This window comes from Malus sylvestris, chromosome 17, assembly GCF_916048215.2.
Source record: "Malus sylvestris chromosome 17, drMalSylv7.2, whole genome shotgun sequence".
In the NCBI taxonomy this organism is placed as follows: Eukaryota; Viridiplantae; Streptophyta; class Magnoliopsida; order Rosales; family Rosaceae; genus Malus; species Malus sylvestris.
In genome coordinates, this window is record NC_062276.1 from 8,395,832 (window position 1) to 8,412,902 (window position 17,071).

The 17,071-nt window shown below is 35.1% G+C and overlaps 1 protein-coding gene across 1 annotated transcript; it reads right to left on the bottom strand.

The window, feature by feature from the left end:
• Positions 1-1,019: 1,019 nt before the first annotated feature.
• Positions 1,020-4,181, bottom strand: LOC126612290 (probable WRKY transcription factor 31). Its single transcript, XM_050280674.1, has 5 exons — positions 3,519-4,181; positions 3,057-3,155; positions 2,337-2,897; positions 2,122-2,235; positions 1,020-1,989 (listed from the first exon to the last, which is right to left on the bottom strand). Exons 1-5 carry the CDS (start codon positions 3,966-3,968, stop codon positions 1,276-1,278), a joined length of 1,938 nt encoding a protein of 645 aa, XP_050136631.1. The 5' UTR covers positions 3,969-4,181; the 3' UTR covers positions 1,020-1,275.
• Positions 4,182-17,071: the final 12,890 nt, after the last annotated feature.

Consider the following 17,071-nt stretch of genomic DNA (forward strand, 5'->3'; position numbering starts at 1 on the left):
TAATTCTATGATTTGCAGTACATTTTCCATGTCATCAATTGGGTGAAGCTAAGAAGAAGCTTTGCCAAATAGGTAAATGGCAAGGGTTGGTAGCATCAAACGTGACAGACAAAAACCAAAAGAAGTCTCTTTCCCTGTTTTCCCTTTGCACCCTTTCCCTGCGTGTCAAACGAACCCCACAACTCCGAGACGGTTTTATTGACTCCTTCCCTTGCTTTCCGCTTTCAATACACATAACTCCAAATAAAGAATAAAATCCCTTCTTCTCCCTTCCTTTTGTCATTTTCTGTTTATCTTTTACTTTGTTCTTCTCCTTCTAGCCTTTGATTTGTTTTTTCTTACATATGATAAGATATTTTACCTATTCATAACGTAGAACTCAGTGAGAACCGAATATATGTCATCAACAACGGCTTATAACGTTCACATAACCTCGATTTCGAGAGAGAAACTGTTTCTTTTTTACAACTTTTTTATTACATGAGTCTACTATTTAGGCAGACTATCGTTGCCTATTGTTATTAAGAAGATGAAGAAAGAAAAAAAAAACCTCAAAAACGGGGGGAAGCAAGGAAGAAATAGTGTAGAAATAAAAACAACTTCTGAAAAGAAGGGGACCAAACATGAACAAGAGGGATCTACCGGAGAAGATCCTTCCCCTTTCTTCTTTTTTTTTTGTTTTTTTGTTTTTTTGTGTTTTTGAAGGGAGAAGAATATGGACAAAATCAATGAAACGAAAAAGATCCGACACGGAACTATAACTTTTCTAATAAAACCGTGTTGCTATAATGCATTTAGACAAAAACTAAATACTAAAATAGTTATAAATATAATTCGTGTCTGTATTTACATGTGAATTGAATCTAAAGTTTTTTGACAAATGACATCGGACCGAGATTAATTTAATTCTTGTTAGGTTTGATTGTTCCATTGGAAAACATAGAAGATTGACATAAATAAATATAAGATGAGAGAGTGACAAAACATCAATCTCTCCGTTTCCGAATGCACACAAAAAATGGAAAAACCAATTTGCATGCTTTCCTCTTTCTTTGTTTTTTGCTTCGTTTTCATGGAAATTTGTACTGACATACAATTTGAACATATTATTCCAAATGACAAAGAAAATAATATCTATGTTTAATTTATCCCCTCCACACAAAAAACAAAAAACAAAAACACAAAAAAAAAAATGTATATTTTCACTTTCTTTTCTCCCATCCGAAAATAAGGAAAAAAATAACCTAAAAAAGAAGGAAAAAATAATAGCTTGCTTTAATTCCCTGAAAAACTAGGATTGCTAAGTTTATTGTTGCAATTGCCATTGCTGTTGCTGCTGGCATTGCCATTGGCATTGTTGTTGTTTGAGTTGGTTGCTGGGTTGGCAACGTCGTTGTTTGGATGAGCATTGCCAATGATTGAGGTGATGGCAGCTGCTAGGGCTGCAGTGAAGTTTGGATCAGCTGCAATGGCAGCGGTGGCGGCAGTAAGATCCGCCAATGAGCCCTGCTGCTGCCCTGGTTGCGATTGGTGGCCTTGTTGACCTGCGGCACAGTCTGTGTCCTGTGACATTTGGAGGCCAGAGAATTTAGACTGGTTGTATAGCGCCTGACTAAAAATTTGAGGCAGCAATGAGGCAGGGCCATTGGTGAAATTCTGATTAGGGTTTGGGAACGGAATGTTGAACTGGCCTGGTGGTCTTTGGAGCTGCTGTAAAGGGTTTGGTGATTGTGTTAAGTCCAATGTAACAGTAGGGAATGGGGCCGAGGCAGAGATGGTGGCCATGCTGGAGGAGCATGGGAGGATTGTCCTGGTGAGGAAGTTTGAGTCCATTAGGCCATCTGCACTTGGCATAGACCCCGAGAGCAGCATCCGCGCAGCAGATGATGTAGTCGATGCCATTGCCATTGCTGCCGGAGGCAATGGGTGGTTGTGATTGCCTTCATATGTAGTGATGAGGATTGTCCTATCCTCTGCACATCTTTGTACCTGTTTGATCACAATAGTATTAGTACAAACTACAAAGACTAAAAATATATGATCCTAATCACAGTTTGACAAGTTAACATGTCTTATATGATATCTAATACGAGAAAGTTAACCTAAGAGAGCTTAGCTTACTTGTTTTCGAACGGGGCAACCAGCAGCCATGGTGCATCGATAATAAGCACGAGGACACGGATTTCCTTTCGCCATCTTTTGCCCATACTTTCGCCATTGACATCCATCAGTGATCTAAATCAAAACCCAAAAAATTTAGCAAATCTACAAACATGTTGGAACAGAAATCCAATGTCACTCATAACACTATTCCAATTCAGTACAAAAACACACACCATAGGCGCCTCCGATCGAGCTCTAACCGAAACCCGAGCCTTCCTCATTGTAGCCTCAGTTTGGTCAACCTCTTTTGGAGAATTGAGCCTCGGAACTTTGTTAGGCCCCCAACCCTGTGACGGCTGATCCGGGCTCTCCTCTCTCCGAATCCTTCTCTCGAAATCCTTCTTTTCATGATCAAAAGCGATCCCCTGATCGTCGCTGTGCCCTGCAGCCTTCACATTATCTCCAAGCGATCCAGACTGTTCACCACGACTTCGTTCATCAGACGAAGACTGTGAATGCTCATCAGCGTCACCATTGTTAGCAGCCAACCCAAGATCCATGAACTGCCTCGGCACCACTAGTGATGTTTTATTGCCATTCATAATCTTCTTTTCTTCCACTGCCACTCCGTGGCCTTCGGCAGCGCTACCGTTCTGATCAGCCTTCTGGCTTTGCATCAAATTCAGCAAATGCACCTGAAGTGCATTGTAATTGGTGGTCACCTGATTAAGCATCCCCTTCAACCGATGGTTTTCCGCGTTCATCCGCTTGAGCTCAGCTTGAAGAACAGCCAGCTGAGAAAAACCCAAGAACCAAAATTCAATCACATGTCAAACAATGTAAAGCTAAATTGATCAAGGTGTAACTTTTTTCCTTCAATTTATAAAATCTCTAGTACCGTCAAAATTTCTTTAGAGAAGAGGAGAAAAAAAAAACAGTTAGATTTTCATTACCTCACTTTTAGCTCTTTTATCCTCTTTGTTGGATGAAATGCCATCGTCCACCACTGATTGGTCACTACTAGTGTTTGTAAGGAGAAGATTCAAACCAGTCTACAAACACAAACAAAGTATTAAAATCCACAAAAAAGTCCGAAGAGGTTCTGAGTTCAAATTTCATGAACGACAATAAGTTGAACAAAAAAAAAAATCGATAAATCAATAACACAATGAACAAAAACAGAGACGCGAATCCAGTTGGTAGGCACGTCTCATACGAGAACCGAGCTTTCGAAGGGTCAGCCTTTAAGGTTTCATCGGAGATTTTGGACTAAGAAAAAAGCAAGGCGAAACACTTTGAGGTTAGGCGCCGAGGCAGGAGGAAAGGGCTGGAGAGGAAGGAGGAAGAAGAAGAATATACCTAAGGTAGGCTGGATCCGTGACTCAAGAACAAAAATGGCGAAAAGGGTTGCTTACATTTACGTTGAATTCCATGTCTGTAGGGTCATGTAAGTCCATTTTATCGGCAGGGTCTGTGGAGACGACAGACTTTTCGTGATCAAGGCGGTTCTTGCTATCGGCGAAGAAGTCCCGCTCGTCGATGACTTTGCGTTTCTCGTTGGAGGGTGGTGGTGAGCCAGGAGAGTGCTGCACGTCGTCGTCGTGGGAGCAGTTGAGATTGACTGCGAACTGGATAGTCGTGGGAGGAGGAGGGGGCGGAGGAGAGCGGCGGTGAATAGCGGTGGAGTTGTCCATGAGCATGAGTGATGAGTGGTGGTGGCGAAGTTGTTGTCTTTTGGTGGTGGAGGGTGGTGGGAGGTGGTGGTGGTTATATCGGTCTTCCTGGAAGGAGTTGAGGACTATAGGGTTGTGGAGAGAGAAGGAAAATGGATCTGAATCAATGGAGAGTCCACTTCCTTTGGCCATAAATCCCAAGAAAATTGTGGAGAGAGAGAGAATGTGTTTGTAGGTGGAAGTGAATGTGTGAGTGAAGGGGGAGAGAGAGTGCAATGGACTCGGCAATAAAAGGGGGGGTTGGACTTTAGAAGAAGACCTCCCCAATGGGGAGAGAGGGAGAGAGGGAGAGAGGGAGTGAATGTGTGGTGTGATACGTAAGTTGTGTTTTTTGTGAATTTGAATATTTTGTGTTGGACTTTGGATTTGGACTTGGAGAGAAATGAGGGGGGGAGAAGCGAAGGGAAGGGGAGAGAGGGAAGGGTTTTAATTTTAATTTAATTTAGCTTGTGCTTGGGGAAAATGATAAGACTGATATTTTTTTATTATTATTATTATTTTTAAATGATCAGCTGTTGGCTTTGTCATAGCAGTCCATACTTTCGGGAGTCAGAAAGACTCACAGAGTCATTTCAGCCTCCTCGTGGTACCATTTTGTTATTCACTAGTGTTAGGAATTAAACCAATGACGTGTTGTGTGAAGTAGCCTGTAATTCGTCTTCAACCACTAAACCGCGTCGTGGTGGTTAAAATATAGGGTTCTAGAGGATGCTACAATTGGAAGGTTAAAAGAAAAAAAAAAGGGATTTAGATTGAAGGCATTTACTAGATAATTGGATATTGCTTTATATTACATGTGTGATAACTAACTACCCTTTATAAATACTAGCCTTCATGCAAGTGCGTGAGCGCGTGCAGAAGATATTATTTGAATCACGACGTGCTACGCGTGACTTACACATTTTAAATGTATTTATATGCATAAATTGGCAAAAGGAAAGTCAAATATTTGAAGTAAATGAATAATCTTAGATCATGCTAAAAGAAACTCCTCATAAACCAATTAAAGCAGTTGAATCTACATAATAAAATCGATCTTTATTGAATTTACATTAAGAATAGAGAAAATAATATTTAATAAACAAATGATTGAATCACATTATTGCTAACTCATTGTGAGGCTAAGCCCACCTCCCTACCCCTTGGTGTAAATAATTTCATTTAAAAAAAATCATTTGACAACTAATTTAATCATATTATTATCCGCGTGCGAATGACATTTTTAATAACCGGCTCTGAAGATGTTTTGAACGTGTTTAAAAATAGAGAAAATAATATTTAATGAATTGTTTGAATCATATTATTACTAGCTTATTGTGAGGTACTAATTATTAAAAAAAAAACTGTACAAAAAAATTAATTATTAAATAAAAAATATTAAAATGACAAAAATACCCCTGCCACATTTGATGCATTTTTGGGTTGCTTTTGAAGTTTTTTGTTTGAGGGACATTTCTGTCCAATTATTTTGGTGAAGCCTGTAACACCAAAAAATACTATTCATTGGACCCTTGCTTTATATATAAAGCTAACATAGTCACATGAGTAAAGGCTTGTTCATTAGGCATATTTGACTTTTGGTCTTACCTTCATACTAGGAAAAGTTTAAAATGAGATATGGAAAGTTTTTTGTTTTTTTTTTTTTTTTAAATAAGAAATTTATAAGGATAATTCTTGCACTCAGCTAACACATTAAAAAAATACCACTATTGAATTGGACTAGTCACAACTAGATATCTTGTTCAGCAAAAATATATATAGTTCTTACGTATGTGACAAAAGACTTTATACAACTGATTGAAGACAATTACTACTAGACCAAAGACTAATTAGTTAGAAAGTTTTGCATGAGTATGCTGCAATGAAGTCATTATTAGTGATAACAAAAGTGTACATGCTTTAGTTTTTATAATATTTGAAATCACATTTTGAGTTGTAGATATCTTTTTTTTTAATGATATTTTTGTGAAAGAGCTCATTTTCTGTATGTGTAATATGTCGTATAATGGAAGTTTGCAACTCAAGCGGCCAAAAAATTTATTTCAAACTTCAAACCTTGACCTCTATTTTGATCAACTGTTTATAAAATTATATTTAAAAAAAGAGAGGTGATCTAAGAGCAACTCCAATCCTCTTACATAGGTTGGCATCCAAAAAAGCCCCTCAACCACTAAAAATAGGCAAGCCTAAAGTCCAAGCTAGTTGGTAAGCCGGCCCAAAATGGACTGAGTGAGGAATCAGCCTATCTGACGTCATGATGACGTCAGCAAAGGCCATATATTTTTGTTGTGTGTTAAGCGCGTGGGAAACACGAGCACGTGGATGTGCGTTCTAAACAGCAAACAGAAGGCGGGCCTCGTCGATGCAGGTGCATTAAAGGGGCGCGGGACATGGCCACGTGGTGTGTTTTTTGCCATTGGATTTCCAACTGCTAGTTTTCTGAACCGTTGGAAATAAATTTTGAATTTCAAACCCAACGGCTAGTGACGTAGCAACATCTGGGCCGTCCGATTCCTAGATCAATGGTCCAGGATTTTTGGCCAAAGAACATAAAAAAAGAAGAAGAGAAATGCCAGAATTCTTACCGTTGCATAAAAAAAGAAGAAGAGAAAATGCCAGAATTCTTACCGTTGGTCACATGTCCAATTTTGGGCTGCTGGATTTAAATCTTTTTCAAATCCAACGGTCTAGATTAATTAACTTAATAAAAATTATTAAAAATAGTTTAAAAATACAGAAAAAATAAAACAATTTTTTTGTGTATAAATACCTAACCATCATCTTCCACCTTACACCGCATTTCAATATTTTCAACACTTTGAACCAAAACTTTCATATACTTTTGTGTGCAAAAAATGGCTACTTGGATGGTCATCGAAGATGTTACGTTGTGTAAATGCTGGGTTCAAATTTCTCTTGACCCGCTTACGGGTAATGAGATGCAGTTACGAGAACTTTGGAGTAGAATTAGTACAACGTTTTGCGAGAGGCTTGGAAAAGATGCAAGAAGTAGTATAGGTCTTCAAGGTCATTGGAAAAAACTCAACAACTCGTTTACTTCGTATTTATTTTTAGTACTTTATGTAATTTCTTATTTATTTCTAATACCTTATGTAATTTCTTATTTATTTATAGTACTTTATGCAATTTCTTATTTATTTTTAGTACTTTATTTAAACACACCAAATAAAATTACATAAACACACCAAAATAAAATTACATAAACACACTAAATAAAATTGCTTAAACACACCAAATAAATTTACATAAGCACACCAAATAAAATTATATAAACTCACCAAATAAACTTAAAAAAACACACCAAATAAAATTACATAAACACACCAAATAAAACTTAAAAAAAATACACCAAATAAACTAAGAACTTTATTATTCGACCACAAGCTCCTTTTGAGTTTCTTCACCTTGTTTCAATCCCCACAAGTGCTTAATCAAGTCACTCTGACAGCTTAAGTGCATTTATAGTCGTTGCATTGAAGTGTATCGTGTTGCACGAGATCTTTGGTGTGGTCATGAGCACAATATATACGTGTTTTGGAATTGTTCATCGTGTCCAGCTCGTATTCATCGATGACATCATAATCATACTCATCTTCCACAATCATGTTGTGGAGAATGATACACGTCATCATGATGGATCGAAGAGCTTCGACATCAAACAATCTGGCAGCAGCCTTGACAATCGCTTAATGAGCTTGCAGGATACCAAAACAACGCTCCATATCCTTCCTACACCTCTCTTGACATCTTGCGAAGTGTTTTTCCTTTTCACTTTGTGGATGTGGCACTGTTTTGACAAACATTGTCCACCCTGGGTAAATGTCGTCTGCGAGGTAGTATCCTCCTTTGTATTTATGTACATTGACCCAATATATGACTTTCGGTGCTTTTCCTTGCAGCACTTTGTCGAACACTGGAGATTGGGTAAGGACATTGAAGTCATTTTGAGCTTCTGTAACACAGAAAAAAGAATATAAAATCCATGTATTAAATGATACCATCGATTTCAAAATGATACTTTTGGCTCCTTTTCTGTCGCCATAAGCTCTTTTCCACGCACTTAGACAGTTTTTCCAGGTCCAGTGCATACAGTCAATGCTTCCAATCATGTCAGGAAAGCCTCGCATCTCACCCTTCTTCAAAAGCCTTTGCAGGTTAATTGTCGTGGGTTTTCAGAGGTACTCATTGTTGTAGAGGGCTTCGATTGTGGAGCAAAACCTCACCACAGACTCTAGAACAGTTGATTTTCCCATCCTCGCTATCTCATCCACTTGATTTGCAGATGCTCCATATGCAAGCATCCACAAGGCAGTAGTAATTTTTTTGCTCAGAAAGAAGACCTAAAACATGAAAAGCATCATTTTTTGTTTTGTGCACAAAGTATGGATCATTGTTGCAAATAGCAATTATAATTTTGTTGAACAAACTTCGTTGCATTCTAAAATGATGTCTAAAAATATAATAAGGGAATAAACTGTTGGGGATAAAATAATCTTCCAAGAGATCATTATCTGGTCTTTCCCCCTTTCTATTCAAGTTTGCGGCACATATGAGTTTGGAGATCGGACCCACAACTTGCATGACATGACGGGAATGTGAGGCTCTTTGCTTTCTATGTTCATCATCTCCATCCTCTTCCATTACGAACACCTCATCTTCACCATCCTCAAGATTGAACTACTCTTCATGTTCTGCCAACAATTTTTTCTAATGCTCATCGATTTCATACAATCTCCTTGAAGAAGACATTATAAGAATTCAAAACGATGAAGAATGATTCTGAGCTAGTTTGAGTTTGGTGTATAAATTAGGATGGATGTAGGGTTTATATGGACAAAAAAAGAAAGGATGAGGTTGTGAATAATGGCACGTGGTACTACGTGATTAGTTGAAAATCTTATCGAAATCTATTCTAAAATATTATAAACAAACAATGACACATGACGCGACATGATTGATTCAAAATCTTATTGGAAATATATCCACAAAATAGTACTTTCGAAAAATGACAATGGCGTGACAAGATTGGTTAAAAATCCTATCTGAAATTAAAAATAAAATTATTTTGTATTATTTTATAAAAAATTTAATAATATTTTAATACGAATTGACTGGACTTTTGGTCAGCGCATTTTTTAAGGATAAAGATGCATTTAGTCAATTACTGTTTATTGAGATCAATTACTATTCATTTAGATGAATTAAATGAACTTTATGCCAGTGTATTTTTTTAAGGGTGGAATTGCTCTAAAATTAAATTAAAAATAAAAATGAATTATATTGATTGAGATGTGTCAATCGTCTTCATACCTAAAGCTTTTATTAATCTCCATGATAATATTACCTAGTCATATCTTAGCCACCTACGGTTGGTAGCGATTTACAAACTGATGAGGTGGGGAGGGAGGCAGTTGGACCCCACATGCATACGGGCCCTGCGCTGGGACAGCCGTCCGATTTGGCTCTGATGTCAAACAATGGAGGAGAGAGATTGACGCGTTCCATAACTTCACAGACCCCCGATTGGCCCGGCGTCTCTCTCTCTCTCTCTCTCATGGAAAGCGTAGTCTGAGTCAACGGTTCTGGTATCCGATTGGTCCGGAACCAAGTGTGAGATGACTGATTTTAATGGAACGGATTCATTGTATCACAGCGTTTCTGTTTAACAATAATATAAAAGATAATACTTTACACTAAATGACCGAAAAATTAGATATTGTATGATGGTGAATTCATTTCATGCAAATTGTTCTTTATACGCGAAATAAACTGATTGCTGGACTCTCCAGAATCAAGACACCGAACCATGACAGTCATTCGGAGCGGAGTTGACGGGTTGACTCCGTCCCCTCAAATGGACCCAATCCTTTGGTTTTATTTTGTAGATACTGGATCCAAGAATATTAAAATGATAAATATAAAAACATGAATAATAATTAAAATTTGGAAATAATTGTTCATGAGTCTTGAGTCTTGGGCTTTGTTTTGTTCTTTATTTGTTTTTTGTTATTGAAAAAGACAACGTGATAATGGTTTTTAAGTGGTAAAAATCATGGACATGATTCTACAAAATCAAATGAGTGAAGATTAATGCATAAGATATTTTGCATTTCGAATACGCAAGTGTGTATTTGGCTTGTTATATTAGGCTGTTTGGTGTGTCTATACACGCATGCAGTTGTATGTATGTGTGATAAAGAAAGTAAATTATAAATTATTAGACTAAAAAAAAGTCTCCAACAAAGAAAAATTAGAAGAACAAGGTTTCAATTTTCTTGCATTCCGCTTTTAAAATCGTATTAGTATTATATTTATGCATCTATATGGTTATACTGTACTTTGTTAGCTTGATGAAATAACAGATGGGATACTCGTTTGTAGGCTATGTAAGATATACACTTGAACCATTTGAATCAAACTGTGTGATTGGTTGTTGTTTTGCAATACAAAGCATATATTGCTTTGGGAGAAACCTTAGCTCCGTGATGACTAGTTTTGATTCATAAGCCTGATGCAAGTATGGTTCCACATCAATTAAGCATGAGTTCTAAGTTTGTACCTCATTAAATTAACAAGTGACCAAACAATCAAATAACCATAGGGCATATATTGATATATATATATATATATATATATATATTTTAAACAAACGATATTATCATATATTGATATATTTCAAACTCTCATGATGTAATGTGTGATAATTAAAATAATGTAACCCATTTTCAAAGTCAATCCAAATATAAAAGATGTAAAATGTAGTTAACATTTTAAAAAATTACAGACCATAATTACAAGAAGGGGAAGTCCAAACTTTGGGATAAGAGATAAAGAACCATTGAAAACCAAATTAAAGACAACGGTGGAGTTAGACTTATAGAGGAGGAAGATCTTTCTCCACTACCAAGGGCCCTGAATTTGGAAGAAGAGGCAGAGATCTATGAGAAAGGGAGAATTAAGGAGGGTAAATGGAGGAATTTAAGGTATTCATCTTTTTTGCAATCGAAATTCTAAATTCAAATCTCTCTTTTTATAATATATATGTATATACACTCGAAGGGTAGAAATGGTTTCAGATCATCCTGATTCGTAAGTGGCTCTGCCCATGGTTAACGATGTGGTTCATAGTATTAGGTAGAGAAAAAAAAGTTTTATTTTCATGCATTATAATAATTAAAAAAAGGTATAACATAACTATTTTTTTTTTGAAGTGTAACATAACTATTTAGCCCTCTCTATATTACCACAGTACCATGTTCCATAAATTTCAAATTACCCCCCATTTGAACAAACAAAATTTAGTTTGCCATTTTTTGAAATTTTCATGATTAAGAGGTAGTTAACACTAATGCATGATTAATTCTTTTTGTGGTTATATTTCACCATATAATTACACATTAAACATAGTGCAACAATGTTCTACTACGTGTTTCCATGAACTTAAAAAAAAAATTGGATGGATATCTGCCCAAACCCCTCTATAAACCTTAAAAGGTAAGAACCTGCAAGACAAATTGCAAAACGAAAAAGGAAATCCAAAAAGATTAGGTAAAAAAGGAAATCACACATCAAGAAGGAGAGACAAACATGTAGGCTGGCATGCCCAAGAAATATGAGTGTAGAAGAGGAAGAATCCCTATAGGAGGAGCGGAATGCTAAACAAGTGAAGATGAGAGAAGTCATAAATTGACTAATTTGTCAGCAGCATCATTCCCTTCTCAAAATGTATAAGAGCAATGGAAAACCATGTTTTGCAATCGAAGAATACAATTGTTCCAGCGTGTATGGAACGACTAAGGAAGAAAATACAATGTTTTACCTCGTACTGCCGAAGTTTTTCAAAAAAAAAAAAAAAAAGTGTTTCAGTGAACTTAAAAAGGTAACATCAGACATGTTTAATTACCAAACCAAATAGATAATGTTTGCCCACATTTCTCAACTCTTGCATCATGCATGTTACAATTGCCTTTTCAGTTCTAGTCAATGAAAGGGGCCGCATTATTTGAAAGGGCACGTAAAGTCGTCAAAAAAGAGCAAAATGGGTCGTCCATCTTTTCCTCTACCAGCTGCAATATGCATATGCCCCATCCTCTATGTATACACTCTTCATTAATTCAACTCCAAGTTCTCTACTTACTACTTGGACGTGACTCATGTGACTTCGTAATAATTTTCCTTTATCAAAAAGTACAAATTTATATATAGTTTTGAGAGACTCTCGAAACTAATATGTTATCTTAGTGACACCACTATTGACATATGTAAGTAATTGTGATGTATTCAAATAATATACATTATCCGTCTGTTAGATAGTTACCACGTGATATCACCGATTGTAAAAGAATTTCTCCTGTACAAGATCAAATTAGAAAACCCACATTCTTCTTTGAAATTAAAGTTCCACTTTTAGCAATTTACACATGAGTTAATATCAATTTTGGATGGTGGTTTTTTAGCAATCTAGCTAAGAAAGAGATGTGGTAATGGGTGGTATAACATATTTAGTTTGAAAACCAAATAGGGTCCAATGAAAAAAGGTGGCGGCAGCTGTCCAAAGGGAACTGAATAAGATTTTGTCGACCATAGATCTGGTTCAGAAATTTTGATAAAAAGTTGTATTTGTGCATATTATAATTACAAGACTAAAACGTGATCCAAACAATCGAGTTCGTTCTAGTCACTCTAAAGTAGCAGCTTATTAGCCACGCTAGTGAATGTTGTTTCCAATGAGCATAGGGTTTGTTTATTACTGGTTTAAGAATGGGTACGAAGAGTTTTTAGATAATCAAAAGTGTTTGTGGTAGAGTTTGACAGAAAATTTAGAAGCGATTTCGGATCATGTAAGTGTAATATACATGTGCTTCTCTAGAAAATATTTTTAAGTGCTATGCTAAGATGCACTTCCAAGTGTTTTTTTTTTCCTTTTCATAAAACAATTTAATTCTCGATTAATATAAGTCTTTGAGATCAGTATATAAAACACACCTTTAACAAATATTCTTATATACAGAAGTGCTTAATACATAAGTAATCTCAAATGAAAACTTAAAGATTCTTAAGGAATATGGATTACAAAAATACTTGAGATTTAATTAATTCATTTAATTGTGCTTCTAATTACAAAAAAACGCATTGCTTATAAACAAATGAGCTTTCCACAAAAGTATTCCAATTTTTTTTCTTTCTAGATTCTATAATGGCGAGTCTGAAAAGAGAGCTGAGCTCATTCGTTTTCTTTTCTTTTCTTTTCTTTTCTTTTCTTTTATGGTCAAAGACTCAAATTAGCTCATTGCTTATGGAAGCCATTTTTTTCTTTGTATTCAGCAAATTATTGACTACTGCTACTACATTTGTAGCTGGCAATAGAAGAAAATGTGCATGCTGGGGCAAAAGTAGTTCATGCAAGTGCTATTCTCATCTGTGTGCATTTTTCTATCTGTGTTCAAAAGCCGAAAGGCAACTTCAGAAGCGCTTTTAGAAAAATTACTTGGTCTGTTGGTCACCTTGTGTTTAAAGCTACTTTTGCGGTCACATATGGTCGGTTAATATAGTACATAATTTGAAATCCCATGCATGCATATTTAGTGCTGTATTACAGATGGATCATATATATGTACATATATACTTACTGTCAGTCTTTCTAAATTGTTTCACCTATTGCTGGTGTCACAGCATATCTCTTACAACCACTCCACAATACCATTTAAATTACACAGGATAAACCCTAAACATAATTTGATCACTTCAACTTTATCTTTGTAGTTCATTAAAAAGCAACTGGGTTAATTAACTGCTCAATTTATTAAGGTAAGGCAAACTACTAGTAAAAGGAGTGACGATCGAATTGCATAAGCCAAACCTACTTCATTTGAATATAATTGAAGTAATTAATGACATGAGTGAGACCTTAATTCTGTGATTGAGGATCGTATGATTTAGGGAAGAGATTGGATTAGTTAATTCTAGGGTAGTTTTACATAATTAACCATGTCTACTAATGAAATAGAAACCGCATGCATGCTGATGAGAAATGATATGACTAATTTGTTTTATTTTTTATATTATGATAATCTATATTATATTATTTGATGAATAATCAAATCAATTGTACAATGAAAGAAAACAACTAGAAAGAAAGAATTAGGCTAAACAAACTCCACATAAAGACTTTGATCGTCGAACTACTACTCTAGTCTTATTCTCTTTCCATGTAAAGCGGAAAGAACGAATCAGGATCCCAAGAGTTAGGTCGTCAACGACTAAGTTCTGTCTTCATACTAGGGTTGGATCCACCGTTGCGCAGTGCAGTTCTACTTGAGCTTAAGAAACAATCAAACCAGAATCAAATTACGTTGAAGGCCGTTCCTTTTATGGTATCTTCATATATCTGACTACTGACAAAGGATTTGTTCAACGTTAGCAGACCATATAAAGCACGCAGAACATAAAACATAAGAAAATATTAAGCAACATTATATTACAAATTAGGTCATAAAATATTGGGTTAGCTGGGCTGCTGGAGAGAAGACTTGGACTGATGATGAGTTTATGCCTGCACCTACCACCTTTATAACGACTATACAAACCTAATAAAATTGCAGCGTGGGATATGCCAAAATCAAAGATCATATATTAAATAAATTAATCAATTATAAAATAATTTCATCTTCTTAGATTATACATATATATATTTATATAATTAATTCATATAGGAGCTAATTATCTATCTATATAAACTACTGCCTGAAGGGAAAAGATATTAAGGCATCGATCGCTTTCATTTTCCAAAACTTCCAAAGTTAATTAAACTATCAGCACAATGCCTTAAATTAACACACTATATATTCTTGCTTTAATTTCTTTCTTATAATTTAATTAATGTAGTTAGTCAACAATAGTAATATATATATCCAATTATTCATCAGTTTTTAAACTTTTCAAATAAATTTCTCTCAAGATTGATGACCAATGAAACAAGCAAACTATATATATATATATATATATATATATATATATAGTGGATAGAAATATCAAAAGAAGAAACAGAGAGTCAGTTAGTTCCCAAAGTATACTTTTTTTTGTATGTATTTATATATGGATCTCTGCTGATCTCTGACAGCGCATTTCTTTCTTATTAGTATTAGAGCAATGGTTTAGAATGAGCCAACAGGGTCCTCTCCGGATTTTTTGGTGCGGATCCTAAAGATTCGTAAATTGTGTCTGTTTATCGTAAAAATTACGGTCAATTTTGGTGTTTGTGTTTAATTTTAAATAAAAAAAATTTAAATCACATATGTTCGTTATACATTATACGGTCAGAAATCATTATAAATTTTTTTATTTAAAATTAAATATAAACAATATTTGACGAAAATTGACCGTATAATGTACAATGAACAGATGTGATTGAAGTATCTCTGGAATTCTTACAAAGAGGATCCGAAGAGCATCCTCATTCAATGGTTTATATGAAACCCATCATTATTGTCAACCTAACAGCAAACTTGTCCCCCCATTCAATCTTGCCCTGTACTGTAAATTGAATAGAGCTTGTGTCCTTTTTGTGCAAACAAGCAACCCTATGTATGCATGATTAATTTTTGGAAGAGATTTTTAAGTTTAACCAATTTTTCTTCAACTATCCGAACTACATAGTAATACGAAAAAATTATTAATTGTAGGTTTAATTTTGGGATTATGTTAGGGAGATTAAAATTTTAAACCAAATATCACCAATAGAAAATAAGCACGTTAATTAACACTTAAGTAATAATCTAATTATCAATGTCCACATTATTTGGTTTATAAAATTTAGTCTTTCTAATATTACCTTTAATTTCGACGTTGAAAGGCAAAGAAATTGAGGTCATAGCCACTAGTTATGACTAGCTAGGCATAAATCCAACTAATTTTGTTTATAAGTAAATAAAATTAAATATTTGTTCTTGATCTTAACCATACCATAAAGTCTCAAGTCTTCTCAATAATTTTGCCTTTCTTAGACAACTGAATGGTCATCGTCACAAGTTCACATTCACGACTTGTTAACACTCAAGACTCGTGAAGAGAATATACTCGACTTATATGTGATTAGTCATTTTTTCTTATAGACAAATCACAATTTAATGTTTGTAAAATTAAACTTGTCTAAATGTGATTTAGTGAGTGATTCTTCATGTGTCGGGTTATAATTTGAAGACAAGAAAGAATTTTTCATTACATGTAATGTAAGGAAGCCAAGTTGGACACGTGATACAAATGTGCAAGTATATGCTTGACAATAAACACCAGAAAACTTTGACAAAAAAAAAAAAAAAAAAAAACAAACAAACACCCGAAAACTAATTCAAAATAAAGAGTTTAACAATCCCGTTTAGCTTCTAAGCTCCAAATAAAGTATTTCATAATCTTGTACACTAGCGTTGAAAGTGCCAAAAGATAGGGTTGGAAACTTGGAATGCCTAAATTAGGGTTTAGGGTTTAGGAAATGCCAAAATCGTGACAAAAAAAAAATGAGGATCCTCTATGGATTTTCTTTGTGGGATCTTGAAATCGTGTCCGTTCATCGTATATAGAGCGGTCATAAATCATTTTAAAAATTTTTATTTAAAATTAAATATGAACAACACATGATAAAAACTGACCGTATAATATATGATAAACGACCACGATATAAGAATTCCCAGAATCCTCACAAAGAAGATCTGGAGAGGATCTTCATTCCAAAAAAAAAAAAAAGGGACAAGACCTAAAGAACCCTAGACCTAAAGACCCAAATTAGGGTTCTTACGTGCATGTGGCTAGGAATCAAGTGGGTTCAAGTAGCATAATATTTCATTCACATCCAAATACTAACAAGGCTTCATCTTTTTAGTATTTACATTCATATGCCAGTGAGGCGTGAAACATGTGAAGATCCATCACTTTCTCTCTCTGCAAATAATTTCCAATTCGTCATGTAAATCCCATTTTGCAAGGAAACTAAAGTCATTCGTCGCAAAAAGGATGGATGTGGTCCATTGCATTCCATTTGATTAACATTTAAATGTTGGTATGGAGTGAGTCCAAGGCGTTAGTTAAGGAGTCTGGTTCTCCCATAATTCAAACATTCAACATTTTGCTCAACTTGCTCTCGCAACTCACATGCATGTTTCCAAGCTTTATCTGCCCTACTTTTCGTATAGGGCAATGTCAAGAATACCAAAATTTTAAAT

Coding starts and splice junctions, on each gene's coding strand:
- LOC126612290 (XM_050280674.1), bottom strand. CDS start 3,968: ATGGCCAAAGGAAGTGGACTCTCCATTGATTCAGATCCATTTTCCTTC. Junction 2,236..2,336: donor CTCGATCGGAGGCGCCTATG/GTGTGTGTTTTT, acceptor GTTTTGATTTAG/ATCACTGATGGATGTCAATG. Junction 1,990..2,121: donor GTTGCCCCGTTCGAAAACAA/GTAAGCTAAGCT, acceptor GTGATCAAACAG/GTACAAAGATGTGCAGAGGA.